A 19,630-nucleotide genomic window follows, 5' to 3' on the forward strand; every position below is an offset into this window, starting at 1 on the left:
TCAGTTTCAATGCCACTGCTAAATTAAAAATATTCCACAGTATGCCGACTAGGCCATTTAGGAGCCTTAACAAAACAAGCAAGCAAACGAAAGGAGAAGAATAACTGAACCAAGACAGGAAATGAACTGATATCTGAAAACAATAAAGACTAAAATAGAAAACCTAAAATGTCCAAAGGATTATGACAAAAAAAAAAAAAAAAAAAACTTAGTAATATATTTCCTGAACCAACTGTAGTTAGGTTCACAAACCTACCCTGCGCAGAAAGGGAGAGAGAGGTGGGAGGAGAGAGAGGAAGGGCGCTCCTCCTCCTCCGTCTCTTCCTACCACTCATCCCGAAAAGCCAAGGTAACGCGGTCCTCACGGCGGACTCCGCTCATCGTTTTTCCTCCCGCATCATGGAAACTGATAGAAAACGACTGTGGTACGTTGCTCAACGCTACTTTTCCGCTTTCCTTCCCTTCTAAGTAGAAATGTCCTTCTTTTAGCTTAATAACTTCTCTACCATCTTTTTCTTTTCCAGACACGTATTCAGTAATTAAAAAAAAAACCCTAGCTGGTTGAAACTTAACAGTTCGGAGAGGCGGTCGTGTTTCTTTGGATGGAGAATTTTGAATCGGTGAGTTTTGAGCCTGACTGACCGAAAGCGGTCAACATTCATCCGCAAACAAGAAGATATTACTCTCCATCTTCTCTGTGTCTCTTTGACTCATTGCACCGGCAGATTCAGAAGCGCAGTTTATAATTATTAACATTCCGGGTGTCAAATTAATGTGGTTTCATTTAATGTTCATTAAATAGTTTGTTTGATCTTAACATTGAAGCTGCATCTTCTTCTCTCTCTACTTCTTTGAGCTGGAAATCAACAGGTTTTTGATCTACCCCGAAAAAGACCTTCAACAAAGTCAAAGTTTTAGAGATACGGAAAAAAAATATGCCAATTTAGTAATTTAATTTGCCTTTCATTTTGCTTTCATTTATCTGTGAGATGCAGTTAATTATAACCTGAGGAGGTTCTCTCTTATTGCAGCTCTACAGGAAGGAGAAGAGAAAGATAACCTTGAAGTGAAGGGAGATGATTCTTATTGAAGGTGCAATCTGTCTCTGCACTGAAACCCACTGTGCTAACCAAAACTGTGTCTAAGAATGTAGCTCTCATCTAGTTAATGATGAATTTAATTTCTGTCACTCCTTAAATAACTAATTTCATATTAAAATAAATTATTAAAATGTTGTATGTGTTGTTTGTTGTCCTAATTAGCTTGTGATTTTGTTTATATTGTAATATCTCTGTTACTTTAATATAAAAATATAAAAATTCCCCCTCCCCCCCTGGAAAGTTGAAACATTATTGTTTAAGTAAGTGATTCCCACCCTCATTGATTTCTTCCATGTTTTTATCACAGATGGTGAAGAAGCTGAAGTCAAGCTGGTTGTGAAGGTGTTTGACCTGTTTCCCCCTGCGCCCCGAGCCGAAATCATCATGGCAGCGGGAGTAGCGGCATGGCTTCCGTTTGCTCGGGCAGCGGCGATCGGCTGGATGCCTGTGGCCAACTTGCCCATGCCGGTCGCCCCCACTGAAAAGAACAAGAGGCAGGACGAGCTCATAGTCCTCAATGTCAGTGGACGGCGCTTCCAGACCTGGAGGAACACCCTGGACCGCTATCCGGACACGCTGCTCGGCAGCTCGGAGAAGGAGTTCTTCTACAACGAGGACACCAAAGAATACTTCTTTGACCGTGACCCTGACGTGTTCCGCAGTGTGCTTAACTTCTACCGCACGGGCAAGCTCCACTATCCACGATATGAGTGCATCTCCTCTTATGATGAGGAGCTAGCTTTCTTTGGCATTGTCCCAGAGATCATTGGGGACTGCTGCTATGAAGAGTACAAGGACAGGAAGAGAGAGAATGCAGAACGCCTCATGGACGACCAGGAGGACAACAAAGATGCCAAGCTGCCCAACATGACATTCAGGGAAACCATGTGGCGTGCATTTGAGAACCCTCACACTTCCACGATGGCTCTGGTCTTCTACTATGTCACTGGTTTCTTCATTGCTGTTTCTGTCATCACCAACGTGGTAGAGACAGTGCCCTGCGGCTCAGTGCCCAACATGAAGGAAGTGCCATGTGGCGAGCGCTACACTGTGGCCTTTTTCTGCATGGACACTGCCTGCGTGATGATCTTCACGGTGGAGTACCTGATGCGCCTGTTCGCTGCGCCCAACCGCTACCGCTTCATGAGATCTGTCATGAGCATCATTGATGTGGTGGCCATCCTACCCTATTACATCGGGCTGGTGATGACTGACAATGAGGACGTGAGCGGGGCTTTTGTGACGCTGCGGGTTTTCCGGGTGTTCCGTATCTTTAAGTTCTCCCGTCACTCGCAGGGCCTGCGCATCCTGGGCTACACGCTGAAGAGCTGTGCCTCGGAGCTGGGGTTCCTGCTCTTCTCCCTCACCATGGCCATAATTATCTTTGCCACTGTCATGTTCTACGCAGAGAAGGGTTCAACCTCCAGCAAATTCACCAGCATCCCAGCCTCCTTTTGGTACACCATCGTTACTATGACAACGCTCGGGTAAGAGCACACATGTCTTTTATCTGGTTGTGATTTGCTGTGTGTGTGTGCATGTATGCATGTTTATGAGACTTGGCAAATGAATCTGGAAATGGATCCATTTCTATTTTAAGCTGTGTGGGTAAATGTTTGATTACGGCTTAACTTGAAACGTCTGATTCTATGGGCTTAAAACCTGCAAGCGCTTCAGAAAGCAGGTCCACTCTCTCCAAAGTATCTCTTCTAGACATTTCATATAATAACTGCAGAGAAATAACACTTTTTTCTCCATACATATTTTCTTTTTCTTTTTTCTTTTTGTTTCTTGACTACTCTTCTGGGAAGAGCAGCCATCAAGATATTCTCTTTCAGTAATGACTGTGCCACTGCTCAGACTTCAAAACATCACTGAGAAAAGAAACATGGAGAAATGTGGAGAAAAAGAGGAAGTTGAAAGCGCCTTACTAAAACAAAACATTAGAGGCGATGGAGAAACAGATTATGGCATTACTGCTGTCTCTAACTCCCCCTGTGGTTAGCAGCAATACACTTCCAGGATCAACTGAAACAGTGACTCTGCATGTGGAGAGCACTCCTACTTACTTTAACTACGTCCCGCAAATAGACTTACTCTTTGTTGGGTGGAGATAAAGTGCCTTGAGGTTAAGGTTATAAATGTGAAGCACATAACTGCGCTCTATTCAAAATGAATCAAATATTTGCTTTGAGATTACTGGCAGTTAGGATTATTGGTACTAACAGATTTAAAAAAGCAGAAATGCTGCCATTTACTAAGTAAATGACTGATCAATATGCAGCATTCAGGTTGTTATTGTATCCTGTTTAAAAACCGGTGATTGTCATTGATTGAGTGCTATAGGGAGAAGATTCTGAGCATTTATGATGCATTGATTAGTTTTCATCATAAAATTCTGCAAGCTATTTTTATAAGGCCATCGACTCAAACAGCATTCATCTAACAATGCACACAAACAAAGTTATGGGGTGTAAAACTATTGGGCCTAATGCTTTAAATGACTTTGTGTGTGTTTGTTTTTGAGTCAGACTGAGAAGCTGATAAATTGCAGCATCCTGCTAAATGTCAGAGTCATTGAGGCCATAAACGGCTCTGAGCTCATTGCCGTGACACACTTGGAACCCTATGACCATGCCCTGCCATTCACAACCTGCACAAATCTGTTGTTGTGGAAATGTTTGTTTCTGGATTGCCTGTGCACTCCACCTGCAAACAAACATCCGTTAAACCGTAGACATTTTCTGCTCTGTTGGATGTTAATTTTCTGGACACGCAGCAGCTCCTAGCCCATACACAGCACTGGCCTCTCCACCTGAGCTACTGAATCAGTCTCCTGTTGCTTTTAGAGGAGGATCAGTGTTAAGAGAGGGGTAGCTGTTGAGCTTGGTCTCATCAATAAAGCCAGGGCCAGAAGAGGGTGTCAGAGTGACTAATGAGGTGGTCCACTGCATCTGCTGACTAATGCAAACCTTCCTGACATTTTGCTTTCTGCTTACAGTTGACGTCATAAATGCATGGAACCAACACAAACATGTTTAGAGAAAATAAGTCTTTGTTTATTTACGTATGCGTAAACACAAATGTTTTCTTCTTGCATATAGGTTATGTTAGATTTTCAAAGATCTAGTAAATACTTTTTTTTTTACGCCCCTCCTCCTTTTTCCGGAATCTGCAAAAAGGTGTCAGTAAAGACTTTTATACTCCTCTAACTACGATGAAAGCCAGTTCCCTCAAACAGTGTTGTACTGGATTTTCTATTTTGGTTCCTAGGCCTCAAACTTGTGTCTAACTACTTTTATTAGAGGTCAGTTCAATTCAGCTGAATTGTTCAGTACCAATTCACAACTAATTTCATATCAATGTGCTTTATAAGACAAATGGGTTCAGTTGATACATAATTACGTAGACTCCCATTTAATTCAAGTTATTCCAAAGCAACTCAATGATAAAAACGATACAGTTTGATTTGATTAAAATTGTAATGCCATGCAGACAGATGGAGTTAATTAAATAATTACAACTGGTAAACAGTTATGCTTAATGAAGTGGATCAGATTGTATCTGTATCTTGTTGACTTTGCAACACTTCTTAAAATTCAGTGATGTGCTGACAGCGGAGAAAACCCACTTCTTCTCCACTAGAAAGAAACTCCACACTGAACTGTGATCAGTGTGACTGGTCATTTGTCAGGTCTGGGACAAAGCTATTCCTGAAATTAATGCAGGAATAGCTCTATCAGTGGCTCTTTTCAGATACAAGCACAACTAAACAGAGATGCATTGAGCCAGAAGCACTTTCTGCAGGAAAAAAAAACAAACCGAGTACTCTGCAAGGCACCAATAACTCCTCTTATTAGCCTCTGTAAAAAACATACTTTAATTTCATCAACTAAAATGTCTTTAATAGATAAAACCTATTAAAACCCTCACAAATAGATTGGGGGTTAAAATTGATCCGTCCATACATGCCTGATCTACCTTGGGAGGAAGTGACAAATTGAAGCCACAAATTGATAACGAAAGAGAGCTTTTGGAGTGATACAGAAGTGGGGAACAAGGGTGACTTTCTAGGCTGTTATTTCTAGATGTGTGTACAGAACAAAAACACTGCAGGATCTTCTGGTCTCCATCTCATCTGAGCAAGACATTAATCAGGAGCTGGAGATAACTTCTTAAGAATGGACAATAACAAGTTTTATTTAAAGTGCATCGTTTAAAGGGCATTTGGACAGTCAGTATAAGGACTGTAACAGGTTTTATTCAAATAGGGTGGAAATACCTGATATTTCTTATAAATGTTGCTCAAGTGAATTTTACAAGTTATTAGCCTCACCCCCTTTAGTTCTACAACTATGCATAGGTTCTTGACCTGCACACTGTTTGTTATCTCTTCATATCAGCTTCTATGATGTGAAGAACAAGGCAATTCATAATGGCAATATATGTATTTAAGTACTGATTGTAGAATTATGATCAGAAAAGCTAATGACCAATACCAAAATGAACAAATGACTATACACAAAATCACTTGTTGTAACCTCTGTTTTTTTGTGAAAACACCATGCAATTGAGAAAATTAAACTTCGTCTTTTTGCTCTATTTGTATAATGTCATATTTACTGGAGTTTTTAATTATTTTGTATCTATCTAACCTTACTGAAACACATTCTCAGTACTGGGCTGGCCCTCTTTTTCTATTGAAATTCTAATAATTCATCCTGGCATAGATTCAACAAGGTGTAATTTTGGTCCAGATTGGCATAATGGAAACACATATTTGCTGCAGATTTCTTGGTTGCACAACTATGATGTGAATATCTATCATCTGCCAAAGGTGCTCTGCTAGAGTTATTAAAGCTTTATGGCCTCACATTGCTAAATTATTATCCAAGTTGAGACAGGAATCCAAGTTGTTCATAATACGGTTATAGAATATTTCAGAAAATGGTTTTATAAAACCATTCAGCTGTTTTAATCAGAGACAATATGTATTTTCACTCCAGCAATGACTCAGAGTCATTTGAATGTCTTGGAATTACCTCACTCTCTTTCAAAATGGCATTATGCTCATCAGAATGCTAATTGAGTCATGGAAGAGTTAGATACTCCCATAGTATCTTTGTCTTATCTGATTCCTTTACCAGCTGCACCTCTTGAGAAACTCATTTCCCATGAAGGAAAACGAATTTGCATTATCTAGTTAAAAGACAGAATCCCATGGCTGTTTCTCTAAATCTCTTTAGCTGCATTTATTCTAAAGATCCAATTTTTTTTGCTGCTTTCAAGTTTGTATTTTATCAAATTATGGAGGTTATGAGAAAGGCTATGCCCTACTGATATTGTGAATCTCTGGAGCGTCTGACAAGATTGTCTAACTGTTTAGCCCATTACTTGGTTTTCCCTAATAAGTAACTCAAAAAGTTGAACTAAGTTTACTAACCTCCAGCAACATATTCTGTCACTGAAATGCTTATGGTAATCAAGGGTCATTGATGACCAAATAAAGTTACCTAATTGACTAGCTGATTGACTTTGGGGAAACTAATTATTTTTTATGTATTAACCTTTTTTATGTTGGCCAGCCCCTGCATCCCCCACCATCACCACCTTTTGTTTTTGTTTGTTTTGTTTTTTTACAGTGAAATCAGCAGGGTTGTAAAATAAAACCACTGCCTTAATCAATGAAAAAGTTAATTATAGACTACCCTAGAGCTCATACAAACTTTCAGCAAACTTTCATTCAAAAGACTATTTATTCTTAACAATAGTGTTAAATAGTGAAGGATAAAAATTCTGCCTCTATAAGAGGTATTTGTGTCTAAACCTGGTTTAAAATTTGTTGGGTTTTGTCAGGTAAATGAATCAATCTAACTCATTGAAAAAATGTTTAATTTTCTACTATTAAATAAGAATAATGTCCAGAAAACTCAAAATAGCTTAGACAAAAAGCCAATCAGCATTTTGATGAGTGACTAAAATCTATTATATTAATTGTGCCTGAGACTGTTTACATTTCTAGCGGGAAAAGTAATAGCTGTGATAAAAATTCTCCATCTTACTTAATTATTGTGATATCAAACATTTTACATTTTGCAAGTCAGAGATTAGTTTACCTGATACTCAACGTGACAAGTAAGGATTTACACAGCAGGAAAGGTGTGAATGTGTGTCTTCTTACCCGCTTGTGTGTATTTAATACTCATAACACAAGATAACAAATTTGCACCTTAAGATACCAAGTGGAAACTGCAGAGACATTGCTCCGCCTTTCAGATTTGTGAGACACCAGCCTGACCTTTCACTCATCTGGTTTCACAGTCTGCTCTTGGCAAGGGCCTCGATCATTTATGGGAAGCTGATCAAGTTTTGTCCCTTTGTTTTGGCTTTAATGTAATCTTATAATCTGTGCTAAAGAGCATGTCTCTGCCAACAAAACCTGCAATGAGCACTGCTGTTTTACACTGTTGTTTACCGGAGCTCCTCTGTGATGATGATGCGCAGAAGACCTGTCTAAATCAAACTTCTGAAGATGATGTTTGTTTCATTATTGGCTCGGGGAGCTTTTATAATTGTTAGTTTTAAGATTGCTATAATCCAGGAAAATACAGCTGAAGTGTGCATGTGGTAATCCACTGCATACCAAGAGAAATAACTTTTTCCCTTTTTTTTATTCCTTTTGGGTCAGTTAGGATTATAGATTATGGATTTTATTTGCAACTTTAAATCGGATCACACATTTTTGGAAAGCATCTTGATTCAGTCGCTCTTCCTCTCCCACACAACAGGTTCATGTCTGCTCCATCTGTCTGAACGTATACATTACATCAAAACATGATTGTGTACAGAAAGAAAGACTGCAGATAAACTAAAGCTATCATTTCCACAAAAGGACTTCTTTCTATAAATTCAGCTGACAAGATAGGACAAAGAATAACAGTGCTTCTTTATTGATGCTGTGAATTTGAAAAACGTGTTAAGATTAATTCCAGTAACATTTAGTAGCTCTACTTTTGCATTTATACACATAGCTATATAAACATTGAATTTTGATCCATCTCTTCGTACAGAACTGGAATAATCGAGGCTGTTTTGTAAGCTGCTTTGCTCACATGCATCTTTTCAGCTTTAAATCCAGTTTTTTTTTTTTTTACTAAAACTGAGACCAAGGATTTGATATGAACACTCCAAATAATTGATTTTGTTGTCTTTTTAAATAGAATTAGGTGATCTTATTTCTTGGATCACTGTGCTTATTTATCTTATTTTTCCTTCCAAAATGTATTGATGGTTATCATGGCCAAATACTTCAATTTAAGTTCCATCAGAAAATAGTACATACATGCAAAAATTAAGATCTTTGTTTCTCAGTTTCATTTGTAATCTGTAATATTTGGATATCTGTAATGGCTTCTTCCTCACTGTATGGCCCCTCAGCCCAATGGGACCTGCCAGCACCATCCTGCATCTTCTCAAGGTGGTTTACTTTTTTCTGTAAATGTTAATTTTACCTTTGGAAGTTCAGAGATATTTTCCAGGGTTGAAGCATACATGTTGATGTCCAAATACGTGTCTCTTCCCGATTTCCTGCATATTGTTTTATTTTATTTCTCCATGATACCGCACAAGGAAAAAGTGTCTTTGAGGTGTGCCTTCAGATAAATCTGTGTGACTCAATTTACCTTGTTGTGAATTAACCTCATCAGCTTACTATTCTTTGATTTATTTGCTTCTGTAGATTTCTAAAATACCTGTGTGTAAAACATAGAGTACGACTGTGACTATGAAAGGACAAACATAAGACTATGCCAAATGTTTTTTCTTACTGATTTTTGTGGACCAATTAGGCTGCTTCAGTCAGTGAAATCTAGATAAGAGCTGGAGTGTTTGGTTGTGTTGTAGTCATTACTGTAGCTATGCCTGTATGTGATTTAATATGCTTATCAGAAGCCAGCTCCTTTTTGATCACTAAACCTTGAGGATCAATGTGCAGCTCAGTGTCTCCTTGACAACCACACAAAGCCTCTTGCACGCGGTATTGTTGACTCTGTTGCACGGGTTTTATGTGCATATCATATCTGGGTTTAGTACGTCTGCTTGTGATGCAATAAACACGACTGTATTTCGTTGTTGAAAAGCTCATTTATATTCATCCAGTCATTAGTTTCCGCCCTCTTTGATGAGTCTTTGCCATTAAATTTATAGCGCATTTATGTTCGAGGCAGCAGCTCGTGGAAAACAATGACGAATTGAAACGAGCGAGTATAGATTCGTGCAGCAGTGAGAAATGTGAGACAGCTGTTGTTAGGGCTATTAATTAGAATGGGTGATGAGATTATGACTTAATGTGATGTCGTCGACACATTATCCTGGATTTATGAAAGCAGTTATCTGTTTGTAGCCTTTTCCTTTCAAGGTCAGAATTAGTGGTAACCTGACTACGTCCACAGAGTTGTTTGGAGTTTGATAAATGGGGAGGAGATCATTAGCGCAAAATATGCACACGCCACAGGGTTTTGGTGTAGGAATGATTTATAATCCTATTTCTTTGGTACTTCCAAACAACATGTAAGAAATGAGAACATACATTTTATTTGTTATGCAGTTCAGCGTTAAAAACCTCTTCCTAGTATATTCAAAGCACTTCAGCATACATATGCTGAATCAAATCAACTCCTCTGCCCCCACAAGTATCTTTTAATTCCTTAATTAAATCAAGATTAATTTAAGAAAAATTTAATTATTCATTAAGAGGAAAAAAGTGATCATTATGGGGTTTTCAAGGGATTTATTCCAGGGGAAGATAAATGGAAATACTTCAGGCGACATTTGCATTCACAGCAATGTTGACTTTGCACCATTATATAGAACAAGTTACTATTCTTCACTCCAGAATCACTTCAAGCTGTGATTTTTAGTCAAATACAGACGGAAGTCAAAGCATGTTGATCAACACTAATTTCAGTTTAAATAGCTGTAAGGCAGGATTCTTTACCTTACATAGTGCTTTTTTCACATCAAACTAAAGAGCAGGTTTGTGTGAGGCAGAGCTCCTGCAGTAAAAACGGGTACTTATCACAGTAAGAGAATCTAGGCAGTAGGAAGGAAATGACCATTAGTACGCATCCCACTTCCGATATGAACTTGCAGTTGCTGCTCGGTGCATGAGGTTGTGTTCCACTGCTATAATGTTGAAAGTCCATTCTTAAGGACCACTCGGTGCTTTACACCGAGTGCCTCTATCACCTCTATCAGCCATTCACACTCTAACATATTCATACACCGATACGGCAATTGGCAAAAAACTTGGAGCTAAGTGCCTTGCCCAGGGGCAGATCATCATGGAGGCTCAAATTAAACCCACAACTTTCCAAATGGCAAAACAACTACCCACTGAGTGACAGTCGTCCCACAGTGCTCACAGTGATACAGTATTTGTCTCCATGTTTAGGTGTAAGTCCACTATATCAGTCAATAGTGTTGATATAATGCATGGGCTTAGGAGATCTCAAGTCAAGAAATAAAGAACAAAAATTGTGCCTGAATTTGTATGATAACCTTCATTTAACTGTTGCCTGGGAACATTTTTGAGAACTTGCTGTTCTTGGTATCTGAAAGATATTTCAGAGTGACCTGACAGCTAAATAGTGTCTGTCTTCTCTTTTCAGTGAGTTAGTTTGAAAAATTGAACTTTATGCATTCAGATCTCTCCACACTTACAAACAACTCTTAATAAAGGTTAAAAAAGATAGTAGTTTAATTTCACTTTTAAAAATCCAAGCTTTTAATTGTGCTTTTAATAATTATGAAAAAAAAGCACAAGATGGAAGACATTTTCATGTATTTATTTATTTTATGACAAAGGCCCTGGTGCAATATTTATTTGCTCATCACAACTTCCATAAATTAAATTGAAATGAAGCAGTTTTAATTTACACTTTGCCTTATTGATCTGCTTTGTATCCTGAGAGAAAAAAATAAAATTGGTTTATAATAAAAATAAATACTGTTTTTATTTTTTTTGCTTTATGGAGTAAATATAAAAGATTGCATGCGTCCCTGTTGAGCACCATCTCCTGTTATTAATTTATTGAGAGAATAAATGCTGGGACAAATATTCATGGTTTTCTTCAGGAGCTTTATTACACCTGGCTCTTCCATAGGTGCTGCAGTTGATCTCCCATCAGTCAGTATACATACAGCATTCCTGTAAGTGAGCGACAGGAATCTGAAAAGAAATCCTAAGTACCTGTGTAGAAATGTGCAAAACTGGGTTTCAGACAGGATTGTCCCAGTCTGAAGCAGCAGATGGGGCGAGTAAAGCGGCGACAGTAAGAAATTGGTTTGAGGCTACATCTAAATTAATTGGCTCAATAAAACTGGAAAATATTTTGCTTAGAAAATGTAAACAAATTGAATTTAGTTGTAGAATTTGAAGACGTTTTGCTCTGTAATCACAGAAATAATGATGAATCAACTTTTCTATTATTGGATATTGAAATTAGTTTAAAATTCTGAATGCATTTTAATTATAGTCTCTGTGAGCAAGCACTGTGAGCTTATTCTTGTCCCTAATAAATTATTTCTTTAGTTTACTTTTTTTACAATGGCAGCAGTAAAAAAAAATATTTTTAAATATTTAAAATGAAAGTTAGAATTAACACATAAAAACAGTAATCTTTTCTAAATAAACACATAAAAACTGACCTTAAAAAAAACATTGCACTAGATTGTGGAGTGCATATCCGTTTGTGTGTTTGTCTGTGACCTGTGTCTATAAGGTCACAGAAGTCAATACCAAAATCTAATGTTCCCAAAAATCTAAAAAATGATTACTTTCAGCTCTGTTGGATGTTTGCTCAGATGTCACTGCCTGGTCATTGGCATGTATTTTACCTATTTTTCATCCATAGTTCTGGATGTTTGCCCAATTGTTTTGACTGCCAAGCATTTCAAGCTTGTGTAAAATGCATTTACCTGGCCACCTGTCAAACCAAAAGGAGTGGAATGATGTTTGGGTTTGTGGCAGATGAGACTGTGAAAGGTAATCTACCATGAGGGTCTCTCTTCATACATGTACAATTGTTTTTTATATCTTTTAACACTACTGTGCCATGTATGCAAACATTACAATTAATTTTTCTCTGCTTAATCCTGGTTAACTGGGCTAGAGTTAATGGAGTGATTGGATTAATGCATAAAAAGAAGAAAGAATGCACTATGTCTTTGAAACTAACCCACCCTTATTATCCCAAACCTACCTTTTAGTTTCTGGCAGTTGATTTCCTTCATCTATGATCCCTCCAAGCCGACTACACTTGTGTCGTGTCCATCTCAATTACCAGCAGGCTCTCAGCGAGGAGTCCCATAATGAGCTGGTGATTATCAGTTTCCAGTGTGCAGTGGTATTCTTCAGCTGATGACTCCTCCCCACAGCAAATCCCATGAAAAGATTTATAATTATTTTCTGTGATATTTATACTTTAGTTTGTGATCGAGATCAGAGCAGAAATAATAGACTATAGACCCATTTCTTATGAAGCACTTTGAAATGCCTTGCTGCTGAAATATGCTGTACAAATAAAATTTGATTGAGTGATTGATTGGTATCTGGTTTGTACTGCTCGTACTGATTCCAGCAAGTTGTGATTTCTCTTTAAGAGCTGTGCCAAAAAAATAACATCTATTAGTAGCATTGAAAATGATTTTTTTCCTAGTCATTCTGCTACAAAGGCTCATTATTTATGAGTACAAAGAGCAAGGTCAACACCAATTTATGGAAGTGAAAGAGCAGTCACTGTAAAAGTTGTACCATTACTTTAAAATAAAGACAAAATGATGATGGAGTTGATGTTTTATATTGTTTTTTGCTCTGAAATAAACTCTTAGCTTGGTTAGCATTACTGTAACAACAGTGTGTGTTCCCCAGAGAACATAGTGCATTCATGGTCATTAAATTGGTTTAATACAGAATATCTTCTAAATAAAATATAAATTGTTTATGCAGCCAAGAATATAAACTGGAATGGCTTTTCTTCCTTTAATCACTTGAAGAAATATTCACATTCAGCTGACAGTTGAGGCTGATATATGCTAGCCCTAGACATATATTCATGCTCTGCATGTCAATAATGTATTGCAGCAATTAAATTGATCCTCGCTGTCCTAGATCGCTGATTTTAATGACATGGGTGAGATGCTAAAGCAAAGTGAGCTATTCCCAGAAGCATATTTTCCCAATGTTGTGAAAAAGTAGAATAAATGCTAACTGCTGCTTTAGTTAGCAAAACACTGAATTGCATAAATAAGGGTTGATACACAAGGACAGTTACATCATCACTTAGTAGAGCATTGTTGTTGTCATTTTACTGGAGTGGCCCTTGATTTAGCTTGCTTTGAGCAAACACCCAAATGTAAACAGTCATGGATTAGGCCTTATTGTGTCCACTGGGCAGACATGCTCATTACTGTCTGGATAATAGAGGCTGAAGGGAATGTGAATGATACTTATCTATATATGTAGGCCAAGTTAGAGAAAGAAATTACCTCTTATTTCCCTGTAGAGTATGTGACAAACCATTTCTGAATGAGACAGAGTAATTTTCTGAGGTTTGCAGACGGGCTTTTGAACAGGTTGACATCATTGTTCCATTTTTATACGCTCTCACTCATGCACTTGCAGTGTACGCATTTGTTCTCATTTGCACGCTCACCGTCGCCCTGTTTGTTTTTTATTTCGTGTACTGTAATTTATAAACTGTACTCTGGGCTGATTATCTAGGGTGACAAAAGCAATTGTTCTGCTACACTAAATCTGTGCGGATTAGTTCTTGTCCTGCTAGTCCCCCCCAACCCCCTTTAGTGAACGTGTGCCTTTGTGAAAGTGTGCGTTTGCGTCGGGGGTGGGTGTCTTCATGGAGGATAATCTGACAGGATTTTATGTCGTGACATTTGATTTAGGTCAGTTTAATAAAAAAAAGTGTTCTTTTCATTTAATGGTCAAAGTTTTTGCTTGACCTCCAGTGTGCTTTATCATACTTATATGAGAGCATGATGCAGGATATGTCCTTTGCAAAGCTGGGAATCAACTTTTCTCTTTTATCCAGATGTCTTTGGGGGATTACCCATGCAGAGGGATTAAACCTGCTATGTGCCATCTGAAAACACCAAGCACTGGGAAGAGCATAAAAGTCAAGTAATGGACTAAAACCATTAGCAGATTTCAGTAAGCCCTTCAAAGGTTGACTGGTGGTTATATTAATTCAATTTTCAAACCCCCAACTCGTACTCATGACCCAACTTCTACCTCCATGCTCAGGGAGTAGCAAGGCCATGGTCCACTGCAGCTCAATAAAAGGATTTTCACTGGCTTCACTTCACATGAGACAGTCAGCATAATGTTTTAATCTTATTAGGATTGAATTAACGCTGCATAAATAACTTCAAACCGTAGAGCTCAGAAGTTCACCTAGCTGTCTCATTCATGCAAAGAAATTTCTGAGATGTGTCCCTAGCTTTCTGTGGGGAATGAAAGAGTATTATACTTAATGCAGAAATCAATTAGGTTCTTTGGTGGTGGGGGGAGGTCGTCTGCAACTCTAATGTGGAATTCAAAAATAATTCCCTAAAATCCTGTCTGTGGGGGACAACTGAACACACGTAGAGTGAACAGATGACTTCTGTTTTGCTGAAAAGCAGTGTGCTATACAAAAAGTATGCTATGAAAAACAGATACTGGTCATACGCTTTTCAGGAAATGGGTTCATGACATTCAGTCTCAAGTGGCATGAAAAGGATATACATTTGTAAATGGCTACATGATGCAATCACATGAAATGCAAGTACTGATGTTTCTGAGTCCTAAACTCAGAACTATTTTTTAGCCACTTCTCTTTGTTGAGTTATATATTCAATCATTATCATATACTATCAGAGCTGCTGTTCCTATTGTTAGAAAAATGTGTTTGTGTTAGAGCTTAAAACTTATGTTCAGAAACACCATCAGTTTCTACATCTCTACATACTTAAAAGTCTTCAGTTGGTCATTTTAGTCAAGATGCCACATTAATTTGGGGTAATTTGTGGCCAATTTTGCCTTTTCTCAGTGTTGTGTGAGTCCAGATACAAGGTATCTTTAAATCTTTCACAGTACTCTGCGTGACAACACAACGTGAATACAGTTCAGGTGGTGTAGTTTTTTGGGGGTTTTTTTATCTGTGGAGCTTTACGTGCCCACCAGTTGATCAACAAGGAATGTTGCCACCTCAATTAGATAAAATTTATTCTTCCAGCTTATTGCTTTTTAAGTTCCTTCTCAATTTATTCATGATTCTTACAACTCTACCCAAGCTGCCAGTAAACATGGCTTAATCCAAGTATGACCTAAAACTTAATAAGATAAACATATATTAAGTTTTGATAAAAGGTTAATATGTTTTAACTTAAAAACTTTATAGTTCAAACAATATAAATTTCATGTTTGTACAAAATATAACACGACTACAATATATGGTATATAACAGCCATTGTTGATCACAATAAGAAATGGACAGAAAAATTATATACAAATTGTCATAAAAATGAATAAAAATGGAGTTTGATTTTTTTTACATGTCCAGAACATAATGTGGCAAACTGATTTATATGGTGGTCAAATATATGGTGATTTAAACAGTGTCAGATACATAGTGAGATATATGGAAGCGTTATTTTTTTTTTTTTGGCATCAAGTCTTCTTACACCATTGAAACAAAAGACAAATATGCTGTACTGTAACTGGACAATGAAGAAATCACACAGTCGTACTTTTGAGATGTTGATGTATTGCAAGGGTCAATAGTGATGATACTATCTATAAAACTTTCTGCATTTTACAGCTATTTAAACTCCATTTACTTTGTATTGTAGTGGCATCATATGTCAACAACATTCTGCCGGGGCCATTTTTATTAACAAAGTCATGGATTAAATTGACTAATAGTTGCAGCCCCAATTGAAATGTACAGTGTGTGATTACAGAGAGAAATGCTACTTTCTATCTGTAACATGTAGAGAAAACTGCATGTTACAGTGTTTCTCTCTGTAACATGCAGCATAGCTTTATTTGTCAGTGTGCAGACATCCTTCTTCTTTCTAAAATATCTTCCTAGTTTGTCTCTATTCTTTCGATTTCCAACATAATGTTCTGTTAAAATAAGTATAAAAAAAATCCCAAAAGACTTCAGAGTATTGTTTTGTAATGCAGTGCTCTACAGTCCATGAAATGTCTGCCTAAATCCTGCTCATTTCTCGTTCTTCCTCCCCCTCTCTTCATTGCTCTCCTACAGACACTACTTTGAACCTGCAGTGCTGCAGTGCGCAGGCGTCTTTTAAAAACCAGTCTAAATTACAATTAATTTATCACAGTTTGTGCTCTATACGTACTCGAATTGGGCATGTACACATACACACTGTGTGGAAATCTCATCTCCCCAGCATGTCGGTAACGTGAGGGAGGAAAAAAAAACATAATTCTTTGCTATTTATATTACAAAGGAGGTGGGAGAGGTGATGACGCATAACTATAAATAAAGCTATTGTTTTGATTTTTGCCTGATCAAAAACAGAATACAATATGTTGCAATAAGTGTAGCACAGTCTAACTGTATTTCAGAGTTGTCACTTTTCAGAAAGAATGCCTTCTTAATGATTGCAAAAATTCAGCAAGGCCACTGGTTAAAAAATATGTATCTGTTGCATTGGCAGAATTATTGAGTTTATGTTTATCAAAAGAAGTTAATATGCATTTAAAGAAGAATAGAGATATACAGTTAGTGTGGTGTTCCAGACAAAGAAATAATGGAACCTCCAGGATTAAGATTGTTAGACACTTTTGGTCTGATTATGCTCCTATGGTTGGAGGCTGTTTGGCTGTATAATCTGAAGGTAAACGAAATATAACAATTCGTCATTGGTGGCGCTCTTGCTGTGCATAAGAGAGGTGAGTGGAACCTGTGCAGAAGAAGAGAGATGTTCTCGGGTTCGAAAATAAACGATGCCATGTGCTACTTCCAGTTATCTGCTTGAACAGTATTTTATTTGACCTAGTGTATCATACACAACAGTTAGTGCCATAGGTTTAACCCTTAAAGAGTTTGTACTTGATTATTTTTTATTCTGGATGTAAATACAGAACAAATTTTAACACCCGAATATGAAAAAAATTATTGTTGAATGGGGCTGGATAAAGCATATGAAGTGACTAACCATTATGATCTATCATTTGGCATGTAAAATATTGCAGAAATTATTTTGGTAAATTCTAACTGAAGATGTTTGCAAATTCTTAAAGTGGATAAGGTAGGGATCACAACGTTTGTTGTTTGAAAACTTTTTCATCATGATCCATAACAGAAATTGAAACTGCAAAAGGATCAAATACAGCAATTCTACTTTACTATGTTTAGCCTTCCTGTTTTCTTTTTTATTTGCTATAAACATTGCACTCTATTCTACACCTTAAATTAACTGCAAGTTGCAGAGAATACATCATCTAAACTGCTTCTGTACATCCCTATGCTTCCTCAGACAAAAGTTTTAGGATAAGATCAAATTCAAATAAAACTCTAGGAAATCTAGTCACAAGCCTTTTTCTTTTTGGATCTTTTGTAAAAGTGATGTAAAGTATGTAAACCAAATTCACCCAGCTAAGATTCACGCTATTAAGAGCCAACTGACTGTTTCTACTACCAGCCCTTAAATGCGCGGTTCACTTAGTCATTGTTGTGATGCTAGACAACCTAGTAGGTGGATTTAGGTCAGGCCTATGTGCTCTGGAGCATAGTAAATATTTCATGGGCAGGTGGGCCAGGTCGGCAGCAGGTGGTTAAAAGGGGGGATAACATCTTTCCATTTGTTCCTTCCAACTAGGCATGGCACGGTCAGATAAAGCTCTGGACACATTAACCTCTGAGTTTTCATTAACTTCACTCAATTCATTCACAATTTAGCAAAGTAAATGTCAAACTGCCAAGAGGGAAAAAAAAACAATCAAAGGATTGGGTATAAAACACAAACTATGCACACCACACTGCTGGAGAATAATGTACGACTTAGGGTTGTACTGCATCTGTATCATAGGAGACCTGTGACTTTTAGATAAAAGCAGATGCGGCCTGATCTTCTATAACTAACATAAAATCTATTCCAGGTTAAGTGTTACGTTTTAACTGTAGTTCTGCTGGTAAAGAGGTTCCTTTTTCATCTGAGGTTTGTAATCAGTGGATAGTCTTATATGTGTGGCCTAATTGTATTTTCATTTAGAGTGTTGAGAAACAAATAGGTCTTCCAATGTGCTCAGAGAGGACAGTTCCTTGGCTCTCTTTCTCAAGCTGAAAGTGATACACTGTAGCAAAGGGCCAAGAGATGGTCAGAGAGTAAATTGAAGTTTTTAAGGAGGACAGCAGAAAGATAGAGAAGTATCTCTGTGTGTTCCTCATTCCCCTGTAGAGCAGCTCTTAGTCGTAAACTTGGCCTGTGCCCCGTCCTCCAGCAGTGAGGTCACTGATGATGTGTGCTCTGTACAAAAAGCTTGCTGAGAAATGGTAACAGATTTGAGCCAGACCCCACGGACAAGCAAACTAATGCCAAAAAACCTGGCCAAATGTTTTTAGACATTCACAGATGGCTAATATTGAGAGTTTGCTGTTCCAAATGTGTGCGTTTTTGTGTGTATATATACTCTTGTCTGTGTTTGTCTGCGCTGTTTACTCAGATTTGCATGTGTGCATGTGGCTATAAAGTGAGAAAAGCAGACCAAAATGCAGTAGAAAAAACCCTGCATATTCCAAAGAAGTGAAAGTTGTTTTGCTTTGTAAATAAGAACCTCGACATGTATTAGTTTTCAGAATCCACAGTGAGAGAAGATGCAATGGCCTTGCTGGACAAGTTGAAGGGATGGTATTATGTATTGTCCAGGCTCATAGTGCCACATTCATGTAATTGCCATATCCTCAGTTGTTATAAAAATGATGAATATAGCAAACATAATGAAATAATTTTGACTTCACAATTTGATGCTTTGAAATTGGCCTCTGTCTCTTTAAGAAGCTTCTACTCTTTCCAACACTCCACCTTCATCAAGTCATCACAACAATGCTCCTCTATTATGTTGTTTATAACTGTTCATAGGAACGTGGGACTGAGTAGTAGTTTGTATGATAAGTTCAACAGACTCACAATTCCACCACATGAATTTTACAACTTTCAAAGCAAATGACATTTTCTATGAGCTTTATCTATGCATAATTGACTAGAACCAGTTGACAATTCTGCGACAGAAATATTCAAGACATATCAAAAAAGTAAAGATGCTAGTGTTAGCCGTGCACTTCAGCTAACTTGTGTGAAAACATTTTGTCAGTAGGGCAAGATATACAGTACAGACCAAAGGTTTGGACACAACTGTGTGTTCAAACTTTTGGTCTGTACTGTCTGTTTGCTGAAAACTTGAGCTTCTGTGGTAGTACAAAAACCATTTCCACTGTGCATTT

The 19,630-nt window shown here is 37.6% G+C and overlaps 1 protein-coding gene across 1 annotated transcript in view; it reads left to right on the plus strand.

Annotated features, from left to right (window-relative positions):
• The first annotated feature begins 332 nt into the window (after nucleotides 1-332).
• LOC102217967 (potassium voltage-gated channel subfamily D member 3) overlaps nucleotides 333-19,630 on the plus strand; it is a 108,979-nt gene continuing 89,681 nt past the window's right edge. The window contains exons 1-3 of the mRNA XM_014473383.2: nucleotides 333-425; nucleotides 525-620; nucleotides 1,408-2,587. Of these exons, the coding sequence (XP_014328869.1) occupies nucleotides 1,485-2,587 (1,103 nt within the window). The 5' untranslated portion in view covers nucleotides 333-425; nucleotides 525-620; nucleotides 1,408-1,484. The remainder of the gene's footprint in view (nucleotides 426-524; nucleotides 621-1,407; nucleotides 2,588-19,630) is intronic.

Source organism: Xiphophorus maculatus, chromosome 1 (assembly GCF_002775205.1).
Source record: "Xiphophorus maculatus strain JP 163 A chromosome 1, X_maculatus-5.0-male, whole genome shotgun sequence".
Lineage (NCBI taxonomy): Eukaryota > Metazoa > Chordata > Actinopteri > Cyprinodontiformes > Poeciliidae > Xiphophorus > Xiphophorus maculatus.